The sequence below is a fragment of the Heteronotia binoei genome, chromosome 11, assembly GCF_032191835.1.
Source record: "Heteronotia binoei isolate CCM8104 ecotype False Entrance Well chromosome 11, APGP_CSIRO_Hbin_v1, whole genome shotgun sequence".
In the NCBI taxonomy this organism is placed as follows: domain Eukaryota; kingdom Metazoa; phylum Chordata; class Lepidosauria; order Squamata; family Gekkonidae; genus Heteronotia; species Heteronotia binoei.
In genome coordinates this window covers 56770337-56788768 of record NC_083233.1, presented here as the reverse complement: position 1 = coordinate 56788768, position 18432 = coordinate 56770337, and the positions used below count along the sequence as shown (strand labels likewise).

Sequence of the window (18432 nt, the reverse complement as noted above, 5' to 3'; positions counted from 1 at the left end):
TTGTGGGAGTTGTGTCCCTTACCAAAACTGTTCAAAACATTGTCAAAGTTGTTGAGATAGTAGTAGCCTTCCTCCACCACCGTCCTGTTCCCAATGGTGTGGTTCACCCAGCGATAGGCATCTGCCACTGTGCTGCTGCTACATGGGGAAGCAGGAAAGAGGAAGCAAACAATGAGAGAGAAAGTGGCAGCTGCAAATGCAAAGGGTCAGATCTGGATAACTTGTTACCATGTCCTAGAACCTGTCTGGGTGCCATACTAGGCCATGGGAATGACAGTCATCCATGGCTGGTGGCTTCAAAGGCCCATGCCCAGTCACCTGCTTATCAGCAGATGTGGTCTCAGTCTGTGGTTCAACCATAGCTGTAAACATCAGAGAAAGATGTACTCTTTCATATTCTTTCAAGCTGAGGTGTCCAAACCAACCAGAAGTCACCATATGCAAATGATGACACCCTATGCCCGTCTGCCAGCATATCAAGGGTAAGACTAGCTGGGGACAACAGAAATGGACCTGAATGTTTTATGATTGATACTAATTGATTTCAATTCTGTTGGGTCCTAAACAGCGTGAGCAGAGCCGTGTTAGAGGGAAGGCAACTTCCCTGCTTCCTCTGTGCCTTCTGAACTCATGCTCCTGTGCATACTTTTTTTGTATCAGAAATTCCTTTGCATATTATGCCACACACCCCTAATGTAGCCAATCCTCCAAGAATTTACAGTAGGCCCTGTACTAAGAGCCCAGTAAGCTCTTGGAGGATTGGCTACATCAGGGGAGTGTGGCCTAATAAGCAAAGGAGTTCCTGCTACAAAAAAAAAGCCTTGCTCCTGTGACTCAATGGACCATGAAGAACAGTAGGAGTGGGCAAAATAGGGGTCTGCAGGGGGAGAGGGGATTGGGCAGAAAACGGTCTTCCTGAGCTTTGCCAGTGGAAATGATTTTCTGGTGACAGAAATGCTAGTATGCTGATGGGATGGCAACTTAGAATCCAACCCATTGCTGTTTACATATCTGAATGGCTAGGTTCTTCCCCTCCTTCTTTCTATAACAGACTGCACCTTTGAAATCTATAGTTTTCTTCTGCATCCCTGAAAGTTACACTCAACAACAGATTCCTCAGCTGCAGCAGCAAGGCCATCTTAGACTTAAATGTAACCTTTCCAAAAAGAAGTGCAGCGCATCTTCCAGTCTAAGGAGAAGGATGTGAAGTGGCAAATTCCAGCAATGTCTTCTGGCCTCAGAGAAAGGAGCAGAGCAACCTGACTCCCAGCCTGAACATTACAACTCTGGCAGACCCAGACAAATGCTTGGCTGTACTCCACCAACATCCTTCAAGCTGAATGGATGTTCTCTAGCAGGTTGGCTTAGCAGGCAAGTGGATTCCTGCAAATTTGAGCAAGGGACAGCTGCAGCAGCATGCTTCCTGAAGGAGACACTGCCATCCAGACACTCTTGTGCAACCATGGGGCTGCCCTGCGCAACCAACGGTGACAAAATGGCACTTGGTAGAAAATACAGCCACTTCTTGAAACTGAAGGGCCCTTTCTCAAAAGCCTGCTAGGGGATAAGGCAAGTCATTCTGGCTGCGTCTGCTTCTTTCTCATTCTGTTGACTCAGCAGCGCCCCCTGTCACTGCTGCAAAGACACAAAAGGAGATACTGAACTAGGCACAGCACAGGTGCATGATGGGAGATGGCCAGAAAGAACAAAATGGAAGGGTAATGCCTGAATCTCTCCAGGGATCATTTACTGAATTCTCTCTTGCTCCAAGTGCCCATTTCCCTACCTGCCCAGAGCATCTGTATCTGAGAAATGCTAGGAAATTAAATTCTTTTTATTACTACTACTGCTACTATAGCTGACGAGCCTTTCCATCAAAAGGATGCTCAGGAGGACTGAGCAGCAAATAAAGTCATAACATATATAATAAGACTAAAACTCTGAGGCACAATCAGGGTTGGAAGCCATTTCCTTCCCCAAATACTCCACATTCTCAATCTGAAGGCATATTCTACTTGTATTTTTGTCTAATATTATTCAGATTTTCAGAGATCTTGGATATATGTCAGGAAGTGACAAAGAGTATCGATGAGAATCAAAGACATTTCATGCAGCAAAGTGGCTAGAAAGTGGTTTAGTGACATCTTCACATCACTGGTTCAAATCTAGAAGAAACTGCTTACAGGCATTTGCTAGGTGAACCTCCCAAAAGACAATGTGCAGTAGTAAGCTTCCCCCCTCCCCCCGATAGCCATATGGAATGTCATCTCCCACTACCAACAAAGAAAAAGGCAAGAATGCCTAGTATTCTGGGTTCTATGCCAGATTTCACACTATGGTGTGGAACCCTCACAAAGCTCATAACCCTAGACATAATCTCGGGACACGTCATTTTCTTTCCAGAAGACACATGAACTCTTGAGTACTCACTTGCAACAATTTGGGTAAAGTTTTCCTGAGAAGAACTCCATGCCAATGATGGCAAAACAGTAATAGAAGATAAGCAAGGTTAAGCCTAGGCTGGAAAAAAAGCCAAGCATTAGCATCATCAAATTCATTAGCAGAACTGTTATTTTGTACAACTTGGGAATCCACACCAAATCTTCTCAGCCAGACAGAGAAGGGACTTGGAAGCTAGAAGATGCACAAGCCAAGAGAGTACAGCATCACAGACACCATGTAAATCTCCTAGAAGTTATCTATTCTAGACAAGGTCTTCTTAGCACTATACTGTTTAAAAAGGGCATTCACAATTAGTTCCAAAAGAAGCACCATTTCAAACACACACAAAATAAGTGATGATTCAGCCTGGTCTAGAGGTGGTTGTGCTGCATCTAAAGATGTAGGTTTGCAACTTGGGGTTGCCATTAGATTCATGCCTACAGGTGGTTGTACAGGTCCCCAATCTATCCCACCTTCAGCTGGTGTGCTAGCTGTGGTCCTCTCTTGAGAAACAAAATCTGGTCACAGTTATGTTTACAACGCCATATTGTTATGTTAATTTTAATAATTTATAATTGTTTTAACCATGTTTTTATAACGTAAACTGATGTAATGTGTATTTTATGCTGTGAGCCGCCCTGAGCCTGCTTCGGCGGGGAGGGCGGGATAGAAATAAAAAATTATTATTATTATTATTATTATTATCACTTCTCTGGGTGCATCTGGATTATATTCTAGCAGTGCACTGTAAGCAGAGGGTTGGCCTTTGTCCAGAAATGCCAGTTGGTTCAACAAGGTTGCCAAGTGGTGTTGATTATATGAAACACACACAAGAACACACATGCGAAGCTGCCTTATACTGAATCAGACCGTTGGTCCATCAAGGCCAGTACTGTCTATTCAGACTGACAGTGCCTCTCCAGGTTCTCAGGGAAAGGTCTTCTACATCACCTACTGTCTGTTCCTTTTCTAACTGGAGATGCTGGGGATTGAACCTGCTACCTTCTGCAGGCAAAGTCAAGGCTTTTCCAGTGAACCACAGCCCCTCCCCTTCAGCAGGCTAAAGGAACTCTACAGGTTTGCTATATTGGGTTGGGGACACTATCTGACTTGCAAAGCCTTAAACTGGTGTATCTGAAGGACCTGCTGCTCCCATGAGAAGTGGCTCACCAATTAAGGCCATGTTCAGAGGCCCTGCTCTCCCCCCCCCCCACCCTTTCCATTGGGGAGCTGCTTATATTCATGGTTTGCTTCTACTGCTTTGCTTTAATTTTTGCAAGCTATTTAAATCCAGAACATGGGTGGTTAAATAAAATAAAGTAAACATGGATATGAGAATATGTTAAGTGGATGCCCTGTGGAAGCAAGCCTGACCAGTTCATCTATTAGATCTAGTGTCTCTTTGAAAGCACCACATTTCCAGAACAGCAGCCACAACTGCAGACCAAATGCTGCACTGAGACTCTGAGAGAAAGCTAATCACAATGGAGCAGGGTCTTCCTGCAGTACCCTACTTCCTAGGGCACTAAAAGCAGCGTCTTAGAAAATCATGAAAGCAGGAGATGGGAAAAGTGTTGGTGGCTGATTAAAGTGAGAAACGAAGGACAGGGTGGTCTGTGCCTCACTCCTCTCTGATGCCAGTGAAACCTGGCTCAGGACATTCCCTTCATCTGCAGTACCTGGCCATCCTGGGAAGCAGCTCAAACATGGTATCCAAGACATTCCTGTAACGTTTCTTCAGCTTGAACAGCCTGCAACAAAATGGGAGGGGGGGAGAATAAGCTGTGCTACATCTGATGATGTTCTCTGCTTCCTGGTGAGCACAGATGCTTCTGATCTTTCCATGCATTATTAATCTGAGGAAGTCCAATGAGAACATGACATAGCCCATATCAGAACAAAGGTGGTTGTAGCATTGCCTTTCCTCCCATTATAAAGGATTGTGGATATCAAGCTCCAAAGCTTGGAATAAGAGCAGATTTCTCTCTGTATGCCTTTAGCATGGGGCAGGCCAAACACTGTTCACAGCACTCCCATCAGGGGCAGGTGGGGATCAAAACAAATGACACAGCAACGTACAAAAAGCCAATTCCCAAATCTTCTCAGTTTCTCTGCTGCAGGACTCAGCGGCCCAAAAGAAGCCTGGGATATGAAACAGTATCCATTGTGCAAATATTCATATTCATCACACACAATTTCCAGGACATCTCAATATAGGAATAGCACTGGCCAACCGCACCATGAAATGATGCCGTGGTATTGCATGTTATGACCACCCTGTAAAGCAAGTCAGGAAAATTATGCCCGTCCTGAAGGTAGGAACACTAAGGCTGGAAGAACAGCAGCTTGTCAAAGACTACCCATTTATTTAAAATATTTGTGAAGCCACTCTCTGTCTCAAGAAACTAAAAACCGCAGAAGGTGGCTCATCATGCAATCGTAAGACAAATATCTGCATCTTTAAAACCTAACAAAATGAAAATACTAATGCAGCAATAAAAGCTGCAGGGAAAGCTTTCTGTTCAAAAAGCAGCAATCAAATCTGCACCACAAATACACAAAAATCAAACTCAACTTGTGCCTCATAGCTCAGTCACTCAGCTGCCTTCTACAACAGCTGGAAGCATTTCATGCTTGGAAAACAGCTCCCTGGTGCAATGACTCGAAAGAGGTCATACCAGAGAAAGTATTATGGGCCCTTTGGGGTTTGAAGTAAGGGTGCAGCACAACTTCTAGAAGTCCTTCATAAATGAGGATGCTAAAGACTGAACCTTCCTCACATGTAGCCTACTGCTAAGTTATAGCCTGCTCCTGATCAGTAGCTAGAGAGGTGCTCCACCCCATCGCGACCCAGCCTAGCTCTTCTCCACCCCAGACCACCCAGGAGACTTCAGTACAAACAAATCTCACCAGTTCCATTTTGCCTATCCATATTCCGTTTCCCACTCACCTCAGCAACTGCAATGGCCGCAGAACTACAATGAAGTAGAACGGCTTCATGTCAAATGCCAGTGCCAGGAGACCCAAGAAGGCAAAGAGGGTGACTGAAAAATCAAAGCTGAAAGAGAGCAAAGCAGAAGTCTCTCAGCTGGAAATGTGCAAGCTGAAATCCCCGGAAAGAGTGACACGGATCCCCTTCGCAGCACTTACAAATTCCAGCCCGAAGACAGGTACTCTATAGGCCCCAGTCCAGTGATCTTCAGTAGCACCTCTACCCCGTAGACTGTGGGCACAAGACAGCATGGCATCAAAAGAGTATTACAGCCTTCCAAGTAGACATGATTTGCAGGAGGGACGTTACACATTCACACTGTTCAAGGAAACACACCACACCCTTTTGTGGGAAAGGGTGCATCATCAAGTGGTGTGACCTGGCTGGAGGAAAAGGCTTTCCCAGTTAGGAGCAGTTTCAGCACACTGAAATAGGCAACCATTTCATCCATACCAAGCTTCTGAAGATATATTACTTATACATTTACAGAACAAATTATTGGACAAAGAGTGCCAACAAGCTTGGGTTCATGAAGAGAGCAGACACATTATATCACATCCTCACATCCCTCACTCTCAAACCAATTTAGGAAGTTCCTTCCTTGTGGTTCTGTCTGAGTTAGAGAGAGGTACTTGGTCAATGATTGCATTTTATATTTTCAACTGGAATTTTGCAAAAACTCTTTTCTCAAAGTGTTAGAAATGTAACTTAGTATCAGGTACACCTAGGCTAGCACCATTCTCCATATTCAGATCTGAAAGATTAGGGCTTGAATAATTTCTCCTTCCTCCTTTAAAAACATCCAGCATGATCAAGAAGTTTGCACGCTTTGTGTTAGTTTGGCTATGGTGCCATGTGGCTCTAATTTATGACCAAAGATTAACACTCAGTTAGCTGGAAACTCCCTTGGACAGTCTCCTGCTGCAGAAGCCGCAAACTTCATGTACTTTGCCCATGCAAATATCTACCATTAGAAACAATTGGCTCCATCACAACACAAAGGTCAGGGCTTTTTTTGTAGCTGGAACTCCTTTGCATATTAGGCCACGCACCCCTGATGCATCATCAAGTGGTGTGACCTGGCTGGAGGAAAAGGCTTTCCCAATGAGGAGCAGTTTCAGCACACTGAAAGCTCTTGGAGGATTGGCTACATCAGGGAGGTGTGCCCTAATATGCAAAGGAGTTCCTGCTACAAAAAAAGCCCAGAGGTATGCAACAATTAGATGCCTGCTGAGATGGTTCAGGTATAAGCCTTCCAATTGGCTAAAGAATAGGCACCACACCTGGGAGCACCAAGACTTACTTGTAAGGAAGACGATATAACTCCATGGGACATCTCGAGAGAAGATTCCATCTGGAAAAACAGAGAGAGACCATCCTTTTAATGGGCAGTGGAACCAGTAGCAGGGGGCCAGAGTACCAAAGGCAGTTGTATGTCCCATACCTCGCAGCATGAAGGTCTCCACTAGTATCCAGAGGCCATTCACTGCCACCAGAGTATCTACACCACATATGAGAAAAAACAGAAGTTTGCCTTTCAAGCAGAGGCACAGAGCAACTGAGTCACCAAGGGGTCATTCACATGCATGGAACTGGTTAAGACAGGGGTCCCTTACATGGTGCCTGTGGGCAGGGCTTTCTTTGTAGCAGGAACTCCTTTGCATATTAGGCCACACACCCTGATGTAGCCAATCCTCCAAGAGCTTACAGGGCTCTTAGTACAGGGCCTACTGTAAGCTCCAGGAGGATTGGCTACATCAGGGGGTGTGGCCTAATATGCAAAGGAGTTCCAGCTACAAAGAAAGCACTGCCTGTGGGTGCCATGTTGCCTGCTGACACCTTTTCTTGAGCCCATCAAGTATTTTGAGGAAGTGAGTGGGGACAGGTAGGCCTTTTGTCCAGCAAGGTCTGACTACTGTTTTTGACTATTGGGAGATCTGATTGGCTCTGAAGATTTTTTTTTTAAAATGTTGCTTTGGCAGTAGCTGCCACTACAGCACAAAGATCTGCACTACATTACTGAAGTTAATCTGTGGCCATCATTTTGTGGCTGGCTCCACCTCCTCTGTCAGCCATTTTGTTACTGTGCTTACCATGCCCAGTCAGAATTCTAAATGTGCCTGCAGGTTTGAAGATAAGATGTTACCTCTCCGATGCTTCACTCAGAACCAAAAATTATGGCTGATCAGCCAATTCTCACCATATTTGGTTAGTCTTTTTCTGCCTCTGGAAAGTTCCTTCCCAACTGAGTGTACTTTGGTCCTGCTACTTCTGAATGGCAATCCAGAAGGTAATGTTGCCACTGAGTAATAAACATGAAGGTATAATACCCTATTTACTCTGGGTATCAATATGAATCACAGCTAAAGAACTGTTGACATATGGAGAAAATACTGAATAAATACACTACCTGTATGGAAGGGACATTCAGGGGAGGAACCAAGTTCTCAGAATGGGAGAGAAACAGGCTTCATCTTTTAGAGCACAGGCCACCCCCTTGGACAAGTGTCACTGGCAGATTTTCAGGGCCCAGCAAACCTCAAGAGAGCTCTGTCTTAAACTGGCTACTTGCACTTAGTGCTGCAGTTATTTTTATTTAAAAAGCACAACGTTTAGTCAAGCCCTTTCGCAGGTCCCTCAAACAACAGCAAGATCTGAATCAGTCTTGCATGATACCGCTTTAAGGAATTAAACAAACAAGTTTGTGAACTATGGTGGCTAAGCAAACTCAGCTACTGGAAATCTGGATCAGATCACTTACACATGGTGTACTGGAAGGTTCGGGAATTCACCAGTATGTTAATGCCTGTTGAAAAGAGTGACGTGATAAGCATGTTAACAGGAGGAACTCTGAAATCTTAGTTTTAGCCCCTTTCTTTCCCCACTAGGCATTAGAACTTGGTGTTTGAAGAAGGGAGCGTTAGACTCTTGAAAGCTTACACCCTGGAAATCTTGTTGGTCTCTAAGGTGCTAATGGGTGTGAATCTAACTGTCCTATTGCAGAGCAACACGGCTACCTAGAACCTGAAAGCCCACCTGCTCTGTAAGTAAGCAGAGCATCTTCCAAAGTCCTGAACGCTGTCAAATTTTATTTGCTTCTAAGTCTGAAACTTTAACCAATCCTCAATAATCTCACTGGTTACCTCTTTGTTTCTGAGCTCATGTTAAGACATTGGCTTTAACAGTTCAAGCACTAAATGACTTTGGGACATAATACCCAAGAAAATGCCAGCTCTCATATAAACCTTCCCGTTGTTAAGATCTACTTGTGAAATCCTGTTCTGGATACTATCGTAAGTGGGATGTTACCCAAAGTTTGTAGGGTGCTGTTGGTCATTGCTCCCAAATACGGAACCCCTATTTGGAGGCCCAGGTAGCTCTATCATGCCTATCTTTGAGGAGACAGTGAAAGATGTTCCATCAGGCTTTTAATGGTTGCACTTAATGCAAATTTTTAATGAAGACTAAAAAAAAAAAAAGATGATGGCTTTTTAATTTAATTGGATGGATTTGTGCTGTTTCTATTATTGACCTGATTAATTTAAAAGACAAAACAATCACATTAAAATAGAGAATAGTTTTCAATTATTAAATAGTCTAGAAATAAAAAAAACAGACACATATGAACAACATGAATGTTCCAAAGGCTGAGAAGTTACAAACGAGAGTGTTTAAGCCTTGGGGATAATAAGCAGTGGCCAGGCAGAATGTGATGCCTGCACATGAGTCTGTGAAACCTTACTGTCTGACTAGAGCAGATTTCTAACAGTGCTTTGGTAGTGAAGTAAAAGTAGGGGGAGAATTTGTGCCCTTTCACCTGACTAAGCAGCAGCAAGTTCGTTTTGCCTTAATTGGAATAACAGCGCCACCAAGAGAGGGAAGCTCAACCAAAACCACCTGTGTTGTTACACACACACACAAGCAGTTGCTCCAAAAGTAAAAACAGAGATCTAAAAGCCACAGTTCCAGGTATATCATTTGAGGACACAGAGGACACAAACATGATCAAAATAACACTAACTCAAGAAGAATACAAAGGACAGGCCAATGCAGTTGCAGGCTCCCTACTCTGTTCCAATCACAATCTTATGTTTCCTCCCCACACACACTGCAATGTGCTTTGGTTATTGCATGATCAAGTTGCCCTGGGAAGCTGAGAAAATAGGCCACAGAAAACTGCTCTAACAGGACTTTAGCAATGCCCAACTATGTTGAGGCGATCTTTTCTACATTATTTGATATATCAAAACTCTCCTTTCCTTGTAAGGGAATTGAGGGGTGCCTATCACAAGCAATGGAGAGTTTACTTATGTTTAAATGCATTGGAACTGGCCTGTGTTTGAAACAGAGTCCTTCTGCACATAGCCTCCCATATAAGGGAACAATTTCCACTGCTTTGTACATTCAGATTTGCAGCAAGAGAAAGATCACTCTCTGGAGATGAGTGTTTTGGCATACAAGCAGAGCCTCCAACTGCATCAGCTCAGAGCATTACCTTTAAAAATTAGGAATGCTGTTCGTGGAAGATCATCAAACCAGTGTTCACGGTTCTTTTTTGCCTGGAAACAGATCGCAAATCAGCATTTAGGACCTAACTAATTGCCCAGATTAGCAAAGAGAAGAAACTTTCTCTTTTAGGAGTTCTTGTTTCTTCCCAGTGCATCCTTTCCTTTGTTAGATTCTCATATGCCCTTCTCCCCCCTCCCCACATACTAGTCTTCTTGTCCTCATTTAACTCCTCCAAAGAACCATTAAAAAACCCCTTACCTTCCATTGTAAACCAACAACTTCATAGAAATTATGCATGTCCTTTAGACTGAAAAAAAAGATTGAGCTCTATCAGAGTTGGGTTTCGCAATAAGCACCTCACTTGTGTGAAGTTATGTTTACATTTGTACCAAGTTCACAAACTCTGAGAACCACCAGGACTCTTGGAATTTATTTTTAAAAAAGTACTGGAGAGGGCTGTGGGTGGCCAAAATGTGGCTCAGAAGCCATATGTGGCGCTTTCACACATACTGCGTGGCTCTTGCAGCCCCCACTATCCTGTCAGTCAGCTTGGAGAATGCATTTAAAGTTAAAGTTGCTTTCTTTCCACCTCTCTCTCCCTCCCCCTCCATTTTCCTTCCTTTCCTCCCTCCCTCAAACATCTGATATTTATTGTATACGGCTCTTATGTTAAGCAAGTTTGGCCACCCCTGACTATTAGCTATGATAACCTAGTGAACAGGGTCACAGGCAGCATGCCTCTAGGTACCACCTGGGAAAGGGCAACCTGTCAACTTCTCAAAAACATCCAGGTGACGGTGCTGGAAATAGAATGTAGCACTAGATGGACCTTCAATTCTATCAAGCACAGTTCTTCCTATGTTCTTAATACAGAAAAATAATTTCTTCTTGGCCCAAACTGATTTAGATCCTTCTATTTCCGAAGCCCCCAAAATGTCTTCAATAGTAGACCTGAAACCTGTGCCACCAAAATTAGTCTGTTGGTAAATGTGCAAAGCACAGCTTTCTAATCCTCGTTACAGAATTCTGCCTTTTGCTGCTCTTGAATCCTTTGTTTGGAATACTACTTATTTCTACACATTCCATGTTTCCTACTCCCACCTCAGGGGAAAACTGGATCAAGTTCTCACCTGACTAAATGAGTATTACTTTGACTCAGTGCTTTAAAAGTAAGGTAGCGATCTCTGGAGCTCATCCGAGGTTTATAAAATCGCATCAGCCCGTCAAACTGCTTGAAAGAGATTCCTGAAGGTCTCTAGAAACAAGACAAGGATGTAATGTGACACATGTAATGTGACACAGAGAAACCATACAAGCTATCACAGAAATGTGTCAACCTTCATCCCTTCTGCAACTCAGAGAAGAAACTGCCAAACACCTCCACAATCACAGTCAACTCTGGATAGAAATCTCCAATGCTATGGGAGCCAGAGATAAATATTTTGGATTGTTTCCTCAATATGCAAGACACATTTCTCTGACCAAAGACAGGAAAGTAGTAGGGCTCCTAAATAACTGAATGCAAAAATGGTACCTGCATTACTAAGTCCACACAAAAACCCCCCACTGATGTGCTTTTCAATAAGGAAGACGTGGGAAAGTGACATGCTTGAAAGCGGATTGATATAAACATGGATGAAGGCAAAATTGGCTGCACCAGTAGGCAGAAAAAATGTAGAAAACTGGGTGCAAAGTGAAATAATATTTATTAATTTCTTGTAGATCCCTATGCATTTAGCAATTTGCTTCTCCAGGGGCTCATTTCCAACGTTTCCACCTTGAGCGGTAAGGTGGAAGCAGTACCTTACTGTTCAAGATGGAAAGTGAATAACTTTAAAAGTGATCCCCTGAAGAAGCAAATTGCAAAATGCGTAAGAATCTACAAGAAATTAATATTATTTCACCTTGCAACTGGTTTTCTACATTTTCTTTCTGATGTAAACAAAGGCCTTGCTGGTAAAGTCTGCTGCCTCTGAGGTGAAGGTGCAGCAGCATCAGATATCAGGATGATGCATACTTTGTTACTAGAGATGAAGTACAAGAAAAAAATTTCTGAATCAAAAGACTAAGTGCAACCAGTGCTGGCTAATGCTGGATTTACATTGCTAATGCACAAGATTTAAGAGGACCACACAATAAAAGCATACATTAAGTTCCTAACCCCTGCAAGAAATCCAGTGTCTGTTCTGTTCTTTCACAGTGCAACCTCTGTCCTCAATGGACATAAAGGCAAACTGAGGGCTAGTGAGAACAGAGAATGAATTATGAAATAACAGAAGGGCCGCTGGATTTCTTGCAGGGGTTGATTATTTAATGTGTACTTCTGTTGCGTGGCCCTCTTAGTCCTCTAACTACCTGGAACAACATTATGCATCACTCTCCATACACTTAACTGTGCTTGACACTGTTCAGCTCTCCCTGGATACCCAAGTATTAAAGGACTTGGACTGTGATATGTACACAGAGCTCTGGATGAATGGGGGCTTCAGGTGTATATAACAGCATTCCCAAATAGTGAAAACAGGCTTGCTCATGTCAAGATCCTGCATGCTCTCTGAGTGCCAGTTTCAGCAGAATGTTGATAACCTGTTACCAGGGACAAGGCATGGCTAAATCCTACATATGTACACGCAAATGCTCAGATGCCCATACCTGTTTGCTGACAAGTAGCTGATAGGCGTGTTGTATGGCTGTGCGTTTGTGAAGCAGCAGCGACTTGAACTTCATCTTTTCGATATCATTGAAGGTATCAAATACAACAGCAAGTAGCTGGAGCAATGAGAAAAGGGAGAGGGGTCTGATTCTGTCACTGGCAACTTTCAGTTCTATACAGTATCAAGATGCAGAGCACTGAGAAACTGACCAGCACAGCAGGCATTGCAAGCATACACCAAAAGATTAAGATCACAGGGGATGTGCTTTAGAGCCAAACCTGTTCTGAAGAAAGTTATACATATTCTGATTCTAAGGCACCAAGCTCAGGAGAGGGCTAGAAGACTGCAAGAATAATTTTCCACTGGATAGCCATGCCTTTCTGTTTGAATTTCCATACCCAAGATCTGCTTGCAAGGCCTCTTTCTGTCTAATAGCACCATGAATACTGCCCAAATTTCTCTGCCCCACACATAAACCAGCACACGGGAGAGAGATCTCAATGCCTTCATGCCCTGTACAATCATAAATAAGGGAATGCCCACCTGTAAAATAACAAAGGTTGCTGAGACATTCCTCCACATCCACTATGTTAATAATAATTATATTGGGGAGTGGGAGAATGCACACTAAGTGGGACAAAATTCCAAATGTAGCCTAATAATGCATGAAAATGAATTGCGATAAATCTGCTACTAATTTTTTAACTTTTTCTTTTCAGGTAACATTGGTATAGAAGTGCAGAAACCAAGAGTCTAAAGAATAACATCACAGGATACACTGTGCAGATATCTGTGATGTGTGGGTTCACAATAATGAGAATAATGTCAGGACGCCTTTGCTAAATCCAAGGAACAACAGGATTTGTCATTAGCAGCCAAGGAACAATAGAGTTTTGCCCAAAACAATCAAGAAAATAAAATGCGCTACTGAGTAGTGTTAAACAGAGAGGGATAACTGGGACACTGAATTAGATCAAATTAAAAGTGGACTGGACAGATTTATAGAGGACAGAGCTATTGCTGATGACTAGTCCTGACAAGAGTGGGCTGTGAGATTCATGGAGAGAAGGGGAATCCCATCTTTCCCCCTTTGCTTACTAGGCTTGCCACTTGCTGGGGGACTCACCCAGTGGCAACACCAGCACCACCGTGTCTCTCCCCCGCACCCGGCTCACTCACCAGTTCCTTGCAGGACAGGGAGGCATCGGTGGCTCCCTTCATTTCATGCCTGCCTGCCTGTGTGCCACCCTTTCATGGCTCAACAACAGTGGCATTGGTGGCCTCTACCTTTGCCATCCACCCACATTACTGTTGTGGGAGGAGGGGTGGGGGTGATAACTCCTGTCCGTCCATCCATCCATCCACCTGCCTGCCTATCCTCCTCACCACTGCTTGGCAGCAAGAGAGTACAAAAATAACCAAAATATTGTGCAAAAACAAACAAAACAAACCAGTCAAGAGTGTTTGTTTTTGCACAATATTTTGCTTATTTTTGTATTCTATATATTGTGCTGCCACTGTTCTTTTGCATTGGCAGCAAGAGAGTGGCAGGGCAGCAGCTCTTGGTTCTCCTCTACTACAAGACCACCTCACTGCCACCTTACCGGTGTGGGGGAGGCAGTGGTTGCTCTTGCTCTCTATCCACCTGCTGGCTGAAGCAGGGGACCAGAGTCTGCTGCTCCTTCCCATCTGCAGTGCTGCCACCTTGGGGCACCGGGCGGGAGGGGGGGGGGAGCAGCGGCTTTGGCTTCTTCACCCTGCCTGTCAAGAGGTTTCTGCTCCCTTCCACTGATGAAAAGTTTTTTGCACTATCCTGGTGGGATTTAACCCCCCTTCTCTGTTTTCAGATATTTCTTTAACCCTGAGCGGACCCCCTTTCTCCATTCTCTCTCCATGGCCTAGAACTAAGGATTTAGCTATCCCCAGAAGGGGTCATATGGAAAATTAGAAATCTCCAAACTTGGAGGCACAATGCACAGGAGGGTTGTTGTCTGCAGACCATATCTATGGGCTTCCCTATGGCACTTGACTGGCCTCTGCTGGAAAACTAAATTCGGGAGTAGGTGCATCTTTGGTCTGATCCAGCACAGGAAAGAGATTTGAAGCTGCAACTTGGTGACTTACCAAATTCATAATGAAGTACAGCTCGATGGAAAGGTACACAATAAAGAAGACACAGGACCAAGGATTTCGGGAATACGATGGCATCATCACATCAGGGAAACTGCACCCCAAAAGAGACAGGGACTAGTTAGTTGCACACACACAATTTAGCTAACTAGGGCTTAGGGTAGGGAAGGAGGACAGGGCTTGCTTTTAGTGATCAGCAGCTAGACTATTTTATGTGAAATTCTGGAGCAGTTGCTCAGAAATCTAGCCATCACACTCTCACTTAGACATAGCTATTCATAAAACAAATTATTGTTCTTCGGACAAAAACCTACTGGCATGGTTTAGATGCAAGGAAAGTGTTGGGGTGGGAAAAAATTTGCATTGGGGAATGCACAAAGCACATACACACAATCCTAATTTTACCCCACCCCCTTCCAGGACACCAAAGATAGGTGTGCGTTTTTGAGATAAAAGGTGTGTAATTAGGACTGGAGTGAGTGCTTTCCCCCAACCATAATTAATCCTGCCCTCCCACCTCTTTGAGATCCTAGAAGCAAGGAGGGGGGAGCATATTAAAATGTAAACCTTGCAACAAACATTGCCCAAACCCTGTGGCTCTGAACCTTTCACCCACTATTGCCCACCAAGCACACAACATTCTTACTGAACACCCCCCCCCCCAAAAAAACCCCCCAAATTAGGACATAAACACACATACACACACACACACACACTACAGACAAGGCAACTTCAATTATATTGGTATATTTGTGATTATATATGCATATGATCCACACATCTCAAGGATACATCTTGTGTCCAACCAGCAAATTCCATAGCTTTAGGTTTGATTCCTGTCTGCAGTGTGTAATTCTAAGGGCTTGAGAGATAAAATCAGGATCTGGGATTTTACCTCAGGGTGTGGTGTCCAGTATAAAAATACTGTCCTCTGATGACTGTCAAAAGTCTTGGAAAGGGGGGAGAAAGGGCTGCCTAAAATTCTAAATGCCCTACTTGTATATTGCTCCCTGTGGGACTGTAGGGCTCTAGTTAAAAATCATTCCCAAAGTACACTGAATGGTCAGGGGTTCTGTCTGGCAAACTGTGCCTCCCTTCCCCGTTTCAGCTTTCCTTTTATTTTTTCCTTCCTCAATAGTAGAAAAATGGGATGGAGGAAAGAGAACCACTCGGTGTTCTTAATATTCTGTGGCTCCTGGAGGACAATGACTCAGTGCTTGCCTGGTCATTTAGAAGCTTGTTTCTTTCTTTCTTCTTTAAAATTCCTAATACTGGCCATCTGCATACCTGCGGAATCCTCCAAGTGTGCATGAAACCCCACCTGGTCCATGTTGGGCCCTTAGTTTACTGCAATACTGATGGACCCTCACGTTTGCTATTAAGAAGGATCTTCCCTCCCTTCTTGAAGTGACCTATACCTTTCTGATTCAAACACAGACCACTCTTCAGGCTGTTTAACAATTAACAAAGTTGGACTGGTTTCTTGGCCCAAGAACTCCTCTAGATCACAGGCAAGTCCAAACACTCTAGCTTTCTTCAGCCAGTTGAGCACTCTGTTACAGCATGCCAAACCTCAGTCCACCATATTATACATTTATTTTAATTTGTATCCTGGTTCTCTCCTAACACGCAACGTGTTATGGCTTACATCATTTTGGCTGCAATGGCTTACATCATTTTGGCTGCAATCCTGTGTTTACTTACTGGCAAACCAAGCTTAATCCAATGGGATTTGCCTTTGAGTAAACAAGTTGAGGACCGGACAGTTTAAAAGTTTCACTTTTAGTGGGGGCTTTTTTAGTGGTTCATTTTGAAAACTTTTCTCAAGCAAAAGAGCTTACTTTGCAGTAGTCAGAAGAACAAAGAGATTCACAAGGCTGTTCTCCAAGGTGTTGAAATACTGCAAGGCAAAAGCATCTGTTAGGCAACAAAGCCATTGCCAATGGCAACACACTGTGAACTGCAGCAACACAACATCACATCAGCTGCTTTCTTTGCAGCTAACTGCTTGCTAGTCTAATAATAAAGAATTCTAAAGGCACTCCATTTGCATTCATTCCCACCCACTGGGTTTGGCTTCTTCATCAAACTGCAGGGAAATTCCCTTTGCAAGTGCAGAATCAGCAGTCAAGGCCACTGTGTCCTTCCCCTGAACAGAAGTGCCTCCAGCAGCAAAAACTGCTGCTGCTACTTTCACCCAGCCACAAGCAACAAAATGCTGTCAGAGAGTGAGAGGCCTATTTTCTCTCTCTCTGCCTTGTTTGGTCGGGGGCCAAGAATCATAGGAAGATGCTACTTTAAAGATATCCACATCATGCTTTTCAAAGGGGCTTCCAAAAGTAGATATTCAAGAATTTAGGGTTTACTCACCGGGTCCGATTTGTTAGGAGAAAACAAATAAAAACCTAGAAAGATGGGGTGGGGGACAGAAGGAGGAGGGAACAAACGTTGAGTAACAAAATGATTTAATAGTCTCCATTCCAGAAAGAGAACCACTCAGTTTAATTCTGCATAATGTCAGGCAGAAGCAATGCGGAATTGCAGATGTACCTGTTTTGTCCACATTGGATCTGGCTGGACAACGGGCCATGCGATTTTCGGCTACACAGACTGGGCACACCCCATCTTCACCACCACCCAGTTCAAAGCTGTTCTAATCCTGGCAAATGCCTAGCACTATTTGCACAAAAGCTGTTCAGAAGTGCACATGCACACCTTTCTCTGAGGATAACACCCCCATCCAACAAAATTAACCCAATTCCTTTCTACTTGGGGGTCAGAATTTTTCAGCCAGTCTTCTGCATGCAGGAATATGCTTCCTGCAAACAGTATCAAATAAAGATATAATAAGCAAGGCTATCCCATATATGCTCTGCTTTTTTACAGAACCCAAAGAAGCAGTGGAAAAAGGCATCCTAGAAATGCGGAGGAGAGACTTATGAACATGTAGTTCAAAAGCAGAATATACGTTCGAAAATAACATTTAGCTTTTATAGAATATCTTCTCAGCATCCAAAGCAAAGGCATTTCTCACGCCTCATTATCTCCATCACACCATTTAACTTAAGTGCAATTTAGAGAGATGCCTGATCTTCTGGTCTACCCAGGCTGTACCACACACGATGGCAACTGGCTTGATGAAAATTTATGGCTGTTGCAGAATATTAGACAAAAAGTGCTCAGACAGGAAGCTCCGGTTACATACCAAGAATTGCAAAAATGACCATGAAGAATAGTAAGAGAAGAAGAATGTCAATGAATGGAGGAAGAGATTGGAAGATCTGCCGAAGGTTTCTGGGAGTAAAAACATTTAATATATAGTGTTAGTTATTTGAAGGGACACTTTTCTTGCTTACAAATATATGAAGCTGCATATCACCATGTTCTGGAAGACATATCACCATGTCAGACCGTTGGTGCATCTAGACAAGTATTGATAAGTATCTGACTGGCAAGAGCTTTGCAGGGTCTCAAGCAAAGCATTTTCTCAGCATCTGCTAGCTGGGATCCTTTTGACCCTTCTGCATACAAAGAAAGGCTTGGATCCAGACTAGAAGTTTCTGTGAGCATAAAGATTTCAGCCCACAGAGCATGATTTTCCTGCCTCCCTTCTCCCACTGAAGCCCAACATACATCCCCTAAGTCCTGTTCTGAGGGAGGGGAAACTCCCAGGAACAAAATTTCATTGGGCATTTCAGCCTGTTG

At 43.6% G+C, this 18432-nt stretch overlaps 1 protein-coding gene across 2 annotated transcripts in view; it reads right to left on the bottom strand.

Annotated features, from left to right (window-relative positions):
- The window catches only part of TPCN1 (two pore segment channel 1), a 54021-nt gene that overhangs the window by 11057 nt on the left and 24532 nt on the right, over positions 1-18432 (bottom strand). For both annotated transcript variants that reach the window (XM_060249567.1, XM_060249568.1), the window contains 16 exons: positions 17933-18021; positions 17098-17132; positions 16569-16627; positions 14722-14821; positions 12596-12712; positions 11074-11198; positions 10202-10250; positions 9930-9993; positions 8196-8240; positions 6879-6935; positions 6738-6788; positions 5593-5665; positions 5393-5500; positions 4122-4193; positions 2431-2520; positions 23-138 (listed from right to left, as the gene is read on the bottom strand). In XM_060249567.1, the coding sequence (XP_060105550.1) occupies positions 23-138; positions 2431-2520; positions 4122-4193; positions 5393-5500; positions 5593-5665; positions 6738-6788; positions 6879-6935; positions 8196-8240; positions 9930-9993; positions 10202-10250; positions 11074-11198; positions 12596-12712; positions 14722-14821; positions 16569-16627; positions 17098-17132; positions 17933-18021 (1250 nt within the window). The remainder of the gene's footprint in view (positions 1-22; positions 139-2430; positions 2521-4121; positions 4194-5392; positions 5501-5592; positions 5666-6737; positions 6789-6878; positions 6936-8195; positions 8241-9929; positions 9994-10201; positions 10251-11073; positions 11199-12595; positions 12713-14721; positions 14822-16568; positions 16628-17097; positions 17133-17932; positions 18022-18432) is intronic.